The sequence below is a fragment of the Pteropus alecto genome, unplaced genomic scaffold (assembly GCF_000325575.1).
Source record: "Pteropus alecto unplaced genomic scaffold, ASM32557v1 scaffold78, whole genome shotgun sequence".
In the NCBI taxonomy this organism is placed as follows: domain Eukaryota; kingdom Metazoa; phylum Chordata; class Mammalia; order Chiroptera; family Pteropodidae; genus Pteropus; species Pteropus alecto.
In genome coordinates this window covers 6,836,867-6,851,543 of record NW_006443124.1, presented here as the reverse complement: position 1 = coordinate 6,851,543, position 14,677 = coordinate 6,836,867, and the positions used below count along the sequence as shown (strand labels likewise).

Below are 14,677 nucleotides of genomic sequence, written 5' to 3'. Positions count from 1 at the left end.
GAACCTGTAAGGGGACAAACCCAGAAAGGAAAAAGAAACCCTAGAAAGTCGCTCAAATTAGAAGAGTGGCTGTGAACACCAAAAATGGCTTGGAGATCTACCTGTGACTGGCAATCATCTTCCAGACTGGTAGTAGAGTCTTTTTAAATAGCAAATGATCCTGAACAGGGTCACTCTGGCTTAAATCTGACCTATGGGAAAAATGGGACAGAAAAAGAAACAATAACTTCACAAATGGCATTCTGTCTCCCCTGGTGGTAATGAGGTTTTCTCAAGACATAGTGCTACTAGTTAATATCTGAAGGAATATAACACCATAAGAATATAAACATATTTAATGCTTCCATAAGGGACCCCAAACTTTATATTCTCTTATTGATCACTATTACCCAACGAAGTCGTTACCTTCTTATAAAATATACTGTAAGTCTACAATCGACTGTGCTTTTTGGCATCTTGCCGATTTTGCTCCTCAGCGCCTGTGACTCTAAAGAACTGACCTATGAAAGTACTTTGTTCACTGATGTTTCCCAACTGCCTGGCACATAGTAGATACTCAATTATGTATATGATAAATGAATATCTGTTCCTGTTTTATGCAGAAATATGCCACATGGATAAATGTCTCTCCCATGTTTCAGAGAAAAAATTACTTGGTTTCACATCCCAAGGAATTTTCTTGCATTTTATCTGAATGCCAAATAATTATATACTTTTTCTTTCTGTATAGTACTATTTAAAATACCTTTAAAAAGTCATTTATCCTCATGGCCCTTTCTTCTCTGGGCTAAATTGTCTAATTTATTTAGTTTTTCTTCAAAGGTGCAACTGTTTGATGTTTTATTTCATTTTATAATTTTCCCAGTTGGCAAGTTTTCTATTTACTCCAAAATTAAACATCATGTTACCCCTCCCACTTTATACACTGTATTATTCTCTCTAAACGAGTTCTCCTCACACCTAAGGCTTCACAAGGATGAAGCCTTTATGCACCATATTGCATTTGAGTACAACTCACATCTCATTTTATCTTTCTCCAATTTCAGCAGTTCCGCATAACTATTCATTTTCATGATATAATATCTTACCAGCATCTAAGTTATATACCACAAAAATCAATTTATCCTTAAATTTAGAACCCTATAAGAACAAGGCATTTAGAGCCCAAAACAGACCTCTTCCTTTGTTTCTAGTCAGTCAACCAGAATGAACAATAACCCCTTGGCACTGGTGCAATTTTATTCACACGTCCACACAACAGATGTTTAGTTAAGTTTCCATTATAAGCAAGGTACTACACCAGGTTCTGTAACCTCATAATCAATCATTTTTGCGATATTTTAAGAAATAATTTCTTGCTTACCTTAATTTCCATCTATTTGGAAATGCATGCTAGGCAACTACAAGTAAAAGTGTGGGAGTGGAAAGGATCTGTAGACTGGGAGTGATGCTCCAAAGGCTCTACTTCCCTTTGAGAGTCAGTACAAACTAAGGGTGGAACTAGAAAAGAGGAGCCTGGAAAATGTCTATCTTTCAAAGTCGTTTTAAGCTTCCCTGATGATAAAACAAGAACTCAGCTTTCTATCTCCCCTTAAACTATCTAGCCAAGCAGACTCAATTACTAATATCTATTTCTTTCTAATAAAGATTTAATGTTTAATCTAAATTCTAATAGTGTGGAGTATGCCATTCAAGACACTGAATGCCATGAGATAAAATGTCCCAGATTAGAGATTTAACGTTTTTTAGATAGTCATCATATGCCATCTGCTCATGCTTACATAGGAAGTAACAGAAAAAGCAAAGAAGTAATCCTTTAGTAACCTAAGTTTTAAGCTGTATTCTATTTGTGTAACAAAAATCTGAAATCTGCTATTTAAAAAACATATATGCGTGGTTCCATTGTATACCTTAAACAAAAAAAAAGTCTAGAATAATTATTGGTTTGCCTTCCTACAGATACATGGATGGATCTGGGATTGTCTAGTAGAAAAAAAAAAACTGAAACACTTCATGCTGTCTTCTCTCAATAGGTAAGACAAAAGGACCAAGCCTGGAAAAGAACTATTTTTCTGACTTAAAAAGAAATTCACTTTACAAAAAAAATTAAGATTCTAAAATGTGCCCCATAATTACTTATAAAAAGATGAGAAAATTATGTAAACAATTTCCCAAGATTTGTGAAAAAAAGAGAGTATAACTTCAAAATAATTTTTAATTTCAGGTTAATAGAAGCCATTTTAGTATTCTTAAAAAGCACATTTTGTATAGTATTAGACATAAGGGACAATGACTCAGCAATGTTTCTTGAATAAATATAATAGAGAGAAGGGTTATTTATGAAAGATTCTTGAATGTTGAAACAGATTTGTTTTATAAGAGGAAATCATAGACTTCTATTTATACAATAAAATTTTATTTAATTCTATTTCTAGAGTTTTCCAACTTAAATTTTCTTTTTTTAATTTACAAAAGTAATCCATGTTCATGGTAACAAATTCAAATAGGCATAACAGCAGCAAAAATATAAATCTCAACAACCTTGGATAAATATCTATACTTACAGCTTTGAGGAGGTAGCATGGCTGAAAAGGATGTCCACCAGAGGAGGCTCCTGAATGCTGAAGCCATCATCACACTCACCTGAGGAGGGCTGGTCTTCCATCTCTGACACATACCCTTCACCCAGGTCCTCCTCTTTGGATTCTTGCTTAACCTCTCCCTGGGAATGCCAAGAAACAAAGAAAATTTTAGAAAGAGATTTACTATATGCAAGGTAATTTTACTTGTATGGGGTAAATGAAAGCTGACCTTAAAGTGAAAAGAGGCCAATTATATAAAGCTATAAAATAAATTAGTTAAAGGTAACTTAACTAGACCTACGTAATGAATTCTTAGTAACAATTATGCTGGAGAACTTTGACACTGTATCCTAAGAAAAAAATTAAAAAGCAATATACTCAATTCTAGATGGATGCTGTATTCTTTTAAGGCTGTCATTATCATTTGGGATCCTGGAACTAACTAGTCTAGCTGGTCAGATAATATTAATGATAATAGCATTCTAAATTTTACTGATTACTTACTATGAGCTAGGTACTACACTAAGTGCTTTATATGAATTGTCTCATTTAAACCTCACAGCAAACTTATTAAGATAGAGGCACTATTATTCCATTTATAGCAGAGAAAATTGAGATTCTAAATGTTCACTAACATGCCTAAAGTCACACAGCTAAGTCGTGCTAAAAGCGGGATTTGGACCAAGGTAGTTGAACTCCCTGGAGTTAACCTATGTGCTCTAACCACTCTACTCTGCCTCCCTGTGTAGAGGGACAATCAGATGGCCGGTTTGAGTTATTCACTTACCTCTTCATTCTCTGTGAGGAGTTCCTGAACTGCACAAACATCTGAGGGAGTTGGAGCCACCTCTTGCCTTCCATTTTCTCCCACTGATTTCTCAGCTACCAAGGGGTCTACTATGGTTAAAAGTTCTTCAGAACCTCTGCAGGGCTCCACTTCTCCTTCAGTAGCTTCAATCTCACTTCCTTCTTGTCTGTTACCAGGTGAAGGACAGCAGCCTTCACTTGATTCTTTGCTGCTAATGCACAATGGCTCCATTAAATAAGCTACCTGCAATCACAATTTATTGTTAGATGCATAGGAACACCAATGGTAATCATCTACATATCAATAATGCCACATGATTACATTGCCACTGTAACTAAGTCTGAGATGGCAAATAAGTTAATTCAGTCAATCATTTTAAATGTATTAAATATCTTATATACATAGGCACTGGACTCATTGCTGGGACAAAAAGGTAAACAAGATAGATATGGTTCTTGCCTTTTCAAGGAGCTTATTTTCTAATTTTTCATCTTCAGTGTCAACTCTGAACAATTGGGAATGATAAGCAAACTGCTGAAATTTTTGTCTGCCACAGACAATGCAGATAGAAGTGGCAATATCTGAATGGGATCTTTGCTGATCTTGAGATAGGTTTTCCTGAATATGTGTAGTTGCTGCATAAATATAAACTCTGTCCAATTGTTTATTTCTGGTCCTTAGCCCTTAACCAGGGTTATAAGGACACTGTAAAATAAGGCCTTGGAGTCTTGATGTTATAAACTTCAAGAAGAGTTTGGGCAAGTTATCACCTCCCATGACTCTCAAAAAATGAATTGCAAGAATACTCTTACAAGGCAGTCCTGCATACAGAAATTTCACTTTCTATGATTCAGGGTCCTAGTGACTGAGATTTTAGACTATTCGGTCAAGAAGTACACATTGGGCACATATTTGGTTAGTACCAAGTGCTGAAGACACAGCAATGAACTTAGTCCCTGCCACTGTGGAGCTTATATTTTAGTAAACATTACAAGTGGTTAGAAATATGTACAGGTAAGACTCTTCCAACTTTGGAAATTATGGCTCCCCATTACCTCAGAGAGAAAGTGGAGGAGGTTCTGGCGGCTGCCTTGCTCTGCCTCGTCCTGATATTCCTCACTGCCTTCGTCCCCCTCAAGGAGCTCACTAGGTTCTCTCCCTGGGCTGCTTTCCTCTAGTTCCTCAGCCCCTGGCTCCTCAGTTTCCCTCCAGCTGCCCACATCAAGGTCCAGACTAGAGTCCCATGAGCTGAAGAGGGACCTGCAGTCGTTGCTCAATTCAGAATCATTGGGATAGTCTCGTTCAGAATCCAACCAAACCCACTCACGCCCCATCTGTAAATACACAGAAAAAATGCATTAAATTCATTCAAATCAATATTCCTAAGGCATTTGCATCTCCTAAGCTTGCTAGAAAGAGGCCAGAAATTACTTTCCACTCATCATTAAGAAGAGTAAAAGCTAGCTGAAAGGAGACATCAGGAGATGAAATCTCTGTCATTGGAAATAAAAAGAAGCCCACATCAGAGAGTATAATAAAAATATTGCTCAACAGGTATTTTTTCTTGGATTTCCTCATACTCCAAAAGAACTGGAGCATAGTCAGCCAAACAGAATTCCTCTATCCAAAATCACCCTTAAATTCAACTGCAAGGCAGTAAATTTGAGAGACAAAGGATATTTCCCTCAGCGTATAGACATTCTTAACCTATCAACCATTAAATCCACAAAATATACTTTAAGATTACCTGTGGCAACCTTCTGTTCATATCCAAATTTCATGTCTCAGAAGTTTAAAATGTCTTCCCTTGCTCTCATTATACTACACTACCTTGGTTTTCCTGTCCCTTTGTCCTCTCCCTTTACACCTTTCAACAAATCCTTGTCATCTATGTTCTTGCTTGGTCCTGTTTCCTTATTATTTCCTTTAAAAATGTATATACTTTGAGGTTTCAACTTTGATCTCTATTCAGATAGCTCCCAAATCTCTCCACCTTTACTTATATGAATTCTGGATCATTTCTCCATGTACCCAAAAGTCAGTTTGGGCTTCCCTTTTTGTGCCCTACCATCTACTTCGATTCAACATTTCAAAAACCAAAATTACTCATCTTCCTGAATATCTCCAGAATCATTTGCTCTCCCTAATTTCCTTATCCCCATCATCAACACTATTTTCTTGATCCTGTTTTGACTCTTCTCTTTTATTCAATAGGCAAGTCCACTTCCCAATTTTCTTCCACAATTTTTCTCAATGCCCATCCTTTGTTCCTGAATAAATGCCATAGCCTCCTGGTCAGTTTCTCTATAATCTGATCTGCTGTAAGAAAATAGTGTCCCTATTCAAGGACTCACAGTAGCTATTATCTCAATATAAATTTCTCAATCTGCCAAAGTCCTCCATTAAGCAAGCCCATTTTGCCTCCCTGGCCTGGTACCTGTACTTCATAATTCCTTAGTATAATCCCTGTTCTGATTTCATTTGTCTCCTTATTGTCCCCACCACAGATGCCTACATCGTCAAATCAGCTTGCTAAGCTCATTCATCACCTCTACCAACTCAAAACTATGTCCTTTAATAGACCTCCTCCTCCACAAGCTTCTCCAACTTTTAGGGCTTCATTCCTTCTATCTTATCCATGTTTATGGATTGCTTGGGAATATACTGTAGTTAATTTTCTAAACTCTGGATGGAATTCCTATCACTTCACAAAGACTGTATCTTCTACTTCCTTAGTATCCTAACAAGCTTTAAGTTTTAAACCAAAAAGATCTGACTTCTATTCATCTTTCTTAAACACATCTTTTTCAAGAAGGCTCAAAGTACTAGACGATACTCTATTAACATCCGTCTCTTTAAAATAAAAGGCTCATAATTAGGTTCATTTCATGGAGTTGATTTTTATTAAGAGAAATTGGAATAAGGTCAGGTGATAAATTTGATAATGCTTAAACCGAGTGTAGCCTTCAAATAGAAATGTTATAAATTCTGAAATACACAAGACTACTACACACAAAATAGATAAGAAGGAAACAGTAATATACTAACTTCCAAATAACCATATGCAAAAATAGTATTAAGGACAAATGTCCAAGGTAAAGGTAAGTGCTACCGATGTCCATGCTCTTATCTTCTTTAAGCAAGGCCATGAACAGAACTCTGAAAACCTTTACGTTTTCCTAAACATTCAAGAAAAGCTGAATAAGACAGCGCTTATAGCACAATGCAATACTTTAATCTATTAATTATAAATTCAATCTTGGTTACCTTCTCTGTGCTGTAGAACAGTTCATATTATAAGACCACTTCCCTGCTCTAACCATCTCATTTCCACAAATAATGAAAGTTATCATGCAGAAAAAAATCACAAGTTTGTGCACACACACACGTACAAAAAGAACACACCAAAGGCTAGAGTTTTCTTTCAGAGTTTATTGTGTACACACACACACTTCACAGGTTTTTTTAAAAGTCTGTACACTTCACAAGACAGTACAAATTAGTTACAATCTGCTAGCTACACATTAGGACATTAACACAGCCCATGATTTTTGCCCTAAAACAGGCAATTATGCTACTTCAACTCTCTGAGAGAGATTTTCCTAAATCATGTCACATGGCCCAGGTGCCTCCTCTTCTGCAACTTCCACTTCTGGAACTGGGCCCACATGCCCAAGCGCTATCTTGTTTACTTTTTCAGGTCAGCTCAATGAAGGTACTCTGAAACTTCATTTTTTCATTTTCATATCAGCTTCAATGGCACAGCGGCGCCCCCTGGTGCCCCCATCCTAAATGACAGGCAGACAAAAAAAGGGAGTATGAGTGAATTGGTTAAAAAGAAGGTACAACAAGAATGCTGAGGATTTGGTTTCTTGGGGGAGAGGGGAATCAGCAGAAAAATCCAGGAAATGAGGGGCATATATCTGTCTTCCCACAGAATGTGATAAAAATAACCTGGTAGTTTGTGAGAGGATTATGTATTACAGGGTATCTTGCTCCTGCCCACCAGAGGTTGCTGGAATCCACCTGGGGTCCCACAGAATGACTATTAGTCATCCCACCCAGCCCCAAATTATGTGCAAAGGAACAGGAATAGTAAAAGAAAGGTGGGAAGAGTCAGAAAGGGCAGTGGATAGTGAGATTCTTGGCTAACATACCTGTCCAGCTGTTGGTCCCTATAAGAAAGGCCTTTCCTGCAGACTGACCCTGGCACTAGTTCCCTAGCACCTCCTGATAGTTGTTTTCCATGAGATCAGGACAACCAGAAGGCTTCTTTCCATCTGCTGCTCTCTCCCTGTAGCCCAGCTCCTTCCTCTTGTGCAATACTTTGCTGTCTTCAATAGATAAAAGATCCTATTAACCAGCTTTGCAACAGCCAGCCAATTGCTTGGGGATCCAGAGTCACTGTTGCAGGTCAATAAGAACGGAGATTACAGTGTTCTGTCTGTGGTACAGGCTGAGGCCTGTAGGCAAGATGAACTATTGAACACTTCTGCTGGGCCAGGCCATTTTTACATTTCTAACGTGCAAGGACTCTAAAATTTTTAGAGCTTGAGAACACAAGTTGCCTCTGAGGCAAAGTGAGAACAAAGATACCACCTTGCATTTGTATAACATTTTTTTTCAAGCCAGTTCCATGCCTATTATCTCATTTTATCCTCACAACATCCCTGTGAGGTAGGCTGGACAGGTACCTCATTATATTAGCTCCATCACAAAGATGAGGAAAACAAGGCTCCATGAAATAATCCAGTCAGTTTAAGATCATGTGGTTTTCTAGTCCGATGCTCTTTCCATATCATGCCTCAGTGCCCCATAATGAACATCACAGAGTCAGAGGATCATTCAATTCATGGAGCAGAAGTCTTTAGGCTAGCTTTACTAAGCTCATCTCTAATTCCACCAGCCACTACTGTATGCAGTCGTCATTGTTACTGAGATCTTCATCTTAAATTTTACTGAGTGTTTGTGTATCAGGCATCAGCCTTGCAACTTAGTATTAGGGGAAAAGAAAAAAACCATGTGCTGAATATCTGCCAGTATGAAGAACGCTTAAAATCCAGCTAGTAGCTGCTGCTCTGAACAATCCTCTATTTGTAAGAAAACTGGCAAAAGGTGAAGTCAAGAAATAAGGAGCAGGTGCATCCTAGACCCTTACCAATACCTCATTTCAGGCTGCTGAACTCATGAAAAGTCCCTACCCAGCCCACACACACACACACACAAACACACACACATGCACACGCACACACACAGAAAGATAGGAGTGCAGAAAAGACAGTTTCTTATTCAATGATCTGAATAAACAGAAATTCAAGACATTGCCACAGTCTGCCATGTTGGATTTCCCTCTGCCACCCACCCCCAGCAGGAGCTGAGAATCTCTGTGGCAACACCACCCCTTGCAGCCATTCAATACTTACAAAGAGAGAGAGAAGGAAGGCAGGAGAGCCCATGGGGACACTGTCCTGTTAGAGGACAAACAAACACTGATCAGGTTCCACGGAAACTCTAAGCCGCAAGCACCCCAAACCTCAGGATAGAGACACAAGCACCACACATACAAAGACAAAATTTAAAAACTCAAGAATAAGAGGAAAGAGATCCAAAAGCAATCTGGCCATTAAGCCTCTGGAACAGGAACTGATGGTCCCCAATTGCTATAAGCTAAGTCGTTTACCCCACCTTGCAAGCACTCTCTCAGAGGAATTAGTAATTCACTCACTCAGCTCACAATTTCTCCCCTGTGACTGGGCCTTTCAGTCACAACAGGTTTCTTTTGTTTGGATGGGAGCAAACAACAACCATTCTCAGATTTATATGCACACCATTGGAATTCAGAAGCCCAGCAGTAACATAAGGTTCTTTGGATGCTTCAGACTTCTAGCACTGGCATACTGGCCCTTTCTTGGTCTCCTCACCTTCTCTGAAGCATCCTGTTTGCGGGTAGAATCTCTCCCTCGAAGACTTTTAGCACTGATCCCAGACTCAGATGTTTGCATAATCAACTGTGTGGCCAGGAATTGCTGTAGGGAGAAGAAATACAGTTGGCCCTAGAGACCTGATCCAGTAGGGAAGAACTAAAGACACCTTAGGTTTTGTAAACAGGACTTTGTATAGTACCTTTCTGCAATCAGCATCCAAATATTTCTTGACTGATTAGAATTTTAACATACTAGGTTTTAATTCTAGCTGTGCGTGTTCAAGAAATTTGAAAATGCCAAATGGCTTTTTTTGCTATAATATAGAATCGAAGTCTCTATCCTTTAAGAATGAGAAAAAGAATAAAACTAGATGAACCAAAGAACATCAAGTAAGCTAAGTACTTGGCAGAATCTGCAGAGATAGACCATATCCCTTCAAGTTCAATATCCCGAAGGAAGTCTGATAATGCAATTACAGGATAGAAGTAGGTTACCTGTGATGAATAAGGAGAAGAAACTCTATTTGTTGATTGTCTACTATATACACACTTAACGTAATCAAAAATATACACTCACCATTTTATAAGAATTTTATTAAAAAACTTCAAGAAACTTGCCCAAGAAAGGTGGACTATTCTCTCACAATTCTTTTACCAATCCAACATGAGAAAACTAACATCAATCCAGAAAGAACAAAATTTTATGTTCCTAACTATTCCAAGTAAAAGCCACAGCACCCCTTCCTGACATCAATATATGAATTACTCCCTTGAGCATTTTCATTTCATCCTTGCTAAAACACTAAGGATCCTCAAAGTACCTGGATCTGCTCCAGGACATCTCGCTGCATCTCTACGGCCATGTGATAGACATCATGGTCCGAACTATTATACATTACAGCATTCTGAAACATCAGCATAATGTCACGCTGAAATTCAGCTGTGCTTCGGATTAGTCCATTTTCAATGTTTTTCTTAATAGTTGACAAATCCATAGGCCTGAAAAAAAGAACAGATAAATGGTAGCAGAGAGGGGAAGAGGGCTCAAATGAATCCCTGAATATATTACCATACAGATCTCATATATCCCTTCAGTCCTAATTGTCAGGTCTCAAATGCCAACTCCTCATCCTGAAACAAGCACTTAACCCAACATCAGTCTGTATGATAAGCATTGAAAAAGGTAATAAAAGAGGTTAGTTCTTTTAGACTATCATTGGTGATCCAGCTACTGAAATGATCAGTTTAGTACTTGGTCACTTTTACTCATTACCAAAAACATTTGCTTTAAACTTACTGTCTAAAGTAAAAATCCACTAAGACTGGACAATTTACAATCCAGGGAAGTCAATATGCTGAATGGATTGTGGCTTACCTCTGTACAATGCTGTGATAGCCAGGTGCTATGTCATCTGTAACAGGCTGCAGGAATACATTGGCATACCTGTCCAAAGAGAATATGATGCAATTACTGGCTTATCCTCCAGAAGCACGGGTGAGGGAACTTAACCTAAGTAGCTGAAGGTTATAAGAGCCAATGCCAGCAGTCCCATATAAACCTACTCAGACTTTTTTCTAACCACCAACAATGAGGAGAAGCAGAAGAAAATGTTCCTACTAACTGGTAAAACCTCCACTCACCTATGATTAGCTGCAGCTCTCCATACGAGCATGATAGCTTTCTTCCAGATTTTCTGTGCCTGAATAGCTTCCTGATCCTCACTACAGACAGAGCTGAAATCAAAGAAACACAGAAGTCCCACTAGGCGTAATTTTTTTTAAAAAGTCCTAATTGTTTCTTGTCAAATACAGGTGTGTCTCGTTTTACTACACTTCACTTTAGTGTACTTCATATTACATTTTTTACAAATTTAAGGCAAGCTCCTCCACCAGCAAAAAGATTGTAATTCACTTTATTGCAAATCTCGGTTTCAGTGGTCTGCAATTGAACCCGTGTTATCTCCACAATATGCCTGCATTTGTTCCAGGCCAAAAAAGGGAAGATGAAAAAGCAAGATTAAAGATCCTCTCCTACCTCTCACCTTCACTGCCTTGACCTCAAAGAATCTGATACTCACAACTGTGAGGAAGCAGGGCTGCTGGGGATAGAGTCTGCCAGTGTGTGGGACTGCAGCGTAGCATTGTGTATGCTAAAGCCATCATCACTCTCGCTCACAGGGGGTTCATTATCCATTTCTGACAAATAGCCTTCTCCTTGATCTTCTTCCTTAGGCTCCTCTAGGCTAGCCGCTTCGCTGACTCCATCTTCCTCCTCGTCCTCACCTGGGGCATCCTTAGACACAGCATGCTCCAGTTAACAAATGTAAGCAAAGCTATCCAGCAAAGCATCATTAAATATGAACTGTCTTTTGGGTTAGATCAGTTTTAGAAAATGACCTAACACTTTCCTGACTGAGCCCTCTATCACTTATACTACCATCTACTTACAGACACTGATCAATCAAGTAATTCAGAACCTGGACAAAGAATAAGACCCAGGATCCTCTTAAAAAGAAGAAAAAAAAAGCTACTTACTTAAGACTAAGCTAAGAGGCGTTCCTTCTTTCCCCTTGCTCTTGAGAGGAACTCTGACCCTGGGTACAAAGTTATCAAAAATAGTTTTTATTGTGTGTCTCATCTGATGGAGCAAGGTCACATCGCATTATTTTAAGTCTGTTGGTTACTACTGTTTTAATAATTCTAAAAAGAAAACTTTGGATGGTTTTCTAGATACTGTAATTAATAATCTAATTTCTTATATGGTCTCCCTGGCTCTGGTATTCCTATTAATTTCAAAGCCCTCTGGATGTATCAAAACTTCTTTGTGCATTATACGCACAGAAAAGTGTGTGTGATAGTCACAGATGTTTTCAGATAGGAAGCACATGATAACATAGTACTTCTACTATGCCTAACTGTCCACTGCAGCTTTTCCTCATGCAACTTCTTAATCAGTCTCATCTCAGAGAATAAAGATGTGAATTTACTGAAATTCATTTAAAAGGTTGTGCTATAAGGAAATCTAGTCACACAGCAAGAGGAATAAAGAAAAGTCTGAAATACCTTTATCTGGCTTCCAAAAATAGTCCCTGATTCTTCTTTCAATGAGTCTGCAGAGGAGAGAAAGACTACCTGAAGATTTTTCCACCTTCGCCTTCCCCTTCCTATGGACAATAATCCCCTGCAGCTCTCCTTTCCATGCTGACCTATTCTACCTCCTCTACTTGCCCACAACCCACGATCCCTCAGAAGCCAAAGCAAATGATTTCAAGTTAGTTACAGAATACAGATTTCCTGGCCTTATTATTTACCTGACATTTCAAATTTGTGCTGAGTATCTGCCTCTAAAGGATCTTCAATGGGATTTGAGCCATGTGATGGAGACAACATGCTTTCAGGGGATGCCTGAAGACCAAAAAGAACAAATACTGTAAATACTGGTAAGTCACTATAGCTTACATGATTTTATTCTTCAATGACAGTGAGACTACAGAAGAAATTCTAAGTCCTACCCACATAATACAATTCTAATATATGCCTATATAAAAGTAGGACAAGTATGTATATACATAGCACTGATCACACTTATGGGCTTTAGACACACCAAACGTCAAACATGTCAGAACTCAGGAATGCAACAAAAAAACTGAAGGCCTAAACTGTCACTTCTTACCTAAGGTATAACCCTCCATTCTTCCAGCCCCTGATCTTAAATACCTCAGTCTTCACAGTTCTAAGTGGAGTCTCATCGCCTTTCCCACTGGAAACATCTGCTTCAGCAATCTCTCCAGTTACAGTATTTCTGGGTTCCTCATCCAAGTCCTGACTCCTGAGTTCAGGTGGCTCCATACTTGTGGCTGGAACAACTCCAGTTACTATTTCAGCCCCCGAAATGCCTTGCTCTGGTTCAGTAGCAGGTTTCATTTTGATCTCAACACTGGGTTCCCTGATGTCCACCAGTTCATGGAGTCCTTTGTTTTCTGATTCCTCAAAGTCCAGCCTCTCTTGCTTGACTGTCAACTCTGGTGCTGGAAGAGGTACTGGCTTGTCCCGTTCCTGAATAGGGTGTTCCCAGGGGCCGGGCAGAGACTGGGGATCATCATTCTCTTCACAGAATGACAGTGCCGCTTCCACTGCTGCCACATCCAGCACTTCAGGATGATCATCTACCTGTCCAATAATACATACACTGTTGAAGTCAAAAAATGAAGACCAAGTCCCTCAATTCTGTTAGTACCAAAACAAGATGGCCTAAATCTGCAGTTTCTCTCCACCTTCTCTACATAGTAAAAATAACCAATGGACAGGAACCTGTCCTATGCAAACCAGTAACATAGGGATGGCTGGGAAGATGACTAGTATGTCAGCACCAAAGGGCTTTGGGACTACAGAGATGGAAGTTGGCAGAAGGAGAGTTGTTTGTTCATGTTTGAGAACAAACTATGAGAAGCAAGAAGAGGCTGAGGAGAAAAGGCTATGCAGGACCCATGAGAGATTCTTTTGGGCTTTGCTCAATAGTTACCTTATCCTCAATGATGGCAATAATGTCTCCAACAGTCTCAAAATCCAGCTCTTCACCTGTGTAAGACACAGCAATATCCATCTTCTCAGCCAGATCTAAATCTTCCTTCCCATCTATGCTGGGAGCCTTTGATCCTCCAGAAGCTTCTGCTACCCCTGATCGGAAACATTCTTCTTTGATAGAATTGATAATCATGGAGATTTCACTGCTATCCATGGAAACAGTCACAGTATGCGGATCCCCCACAGACTCCATAGGAACACAGGTGTCAGGCTGACTCACTGAGTAACAGGAAGAGAAAAACACCTCAGAAACTTATTTAGTACCGCGAGACCACCTGGAGATCACACCAAGGCTACAAACAGATGACAAGTACCCATACACTAAAGCTCAGAAAGTTATCTTATATCTGCCTACATTTCCTTCTCTCCAGTTTTATCCAGAAAGGTGAGAACGCATTCTCAAGCCCACTGCTATGTACACTTAGCCTTTTCCCCCAGCGCATAAATGCCCATCCCACTCTTCTCACATCCTTGTTTTTCTAAGGATAAAGATGACAAATGTCCATGGAGAACAGAACTGAAGCATCTGAATTGGAGCTGATGCTCTCAGTCACCTTTCTCTAACTGGAGTTAAAGATGAAATTTTGAACCTAGTGGCTGCTCAGGGCGTGGGTAAGGGACGCACCTGGAGCTATACTCTCAGGAGTGGAGACAGCTGGAGCAGAGGATGGTGCTGGCAGCGCAGGCATCATGACAATGGTAGCCTGGGACACAGATTCTACAGGGGGTGGCACAAGTTTAACTGGAGGTTCACTGGCAACAGTAGTGAAGGAAGCAAGA

The 14,677-nt window shown here is 39.3% G+C and overlaps 1 protein-coding gene across 7 annotated transcripts in view; it reads right to left on the bottom strand.

The window, feature by feature from the left end:
- Window positions 1-6,802: 6,802 nt before the first annotated feature.
- The window catches only part of BRD8 (bromodomain containing 8), a 17,607-nt gene continuing 9,732 nt past the window's right edge, over window positions 6,803-14,677 (bottom strand). For 3 of the 7 annotated variants that reach the window (XM_006923079.3, XM_015598051.2, XM_015598053.1), the window contains 12 exons: window positions 14,523-14,677; window positions 13,836-14,116; window positions 13,031-13,483; window positions 12,625-12,718; window positions 12,377-12,423; window positions 11,392-11,606; window positions 10,955-11,047; window positions 10,689-10,757; window positions 10,135-10,312; window positions 9,312-9,416; window positions 8,814-8,858; window positions 6,803-7,178 (listed from right to left, as the gene is read on the bottom strand). The exon at window positions 14,523-14,677 is cut by the window's right edge and continues 30 nt beyond it. In XM_006923079.3, coding sequence (XP_006923141.1) covers window positions 7,119-7,178; window positions 8,814-8,858; window positions 9,312-9,416; window positions 10,135-10,312; window positions 10,689-10,757; window positions 10,955-11,047; window positions 11,392-11,606; window positions 12,377-12,423; window positions 12,625-12,718; window positions 13,031-13,483; window positions 13,836-14,116; window positions 14,523-14,677 — 1,795 coding nt within the window. In that variant the 3' untranslated portion in view covers window positions 6,803-7,118. The other 4 variants (XM_025040768.1, XM_025040769.1, XM_025040767.1 and 1 more) reach the window with 4 other exon arrangements.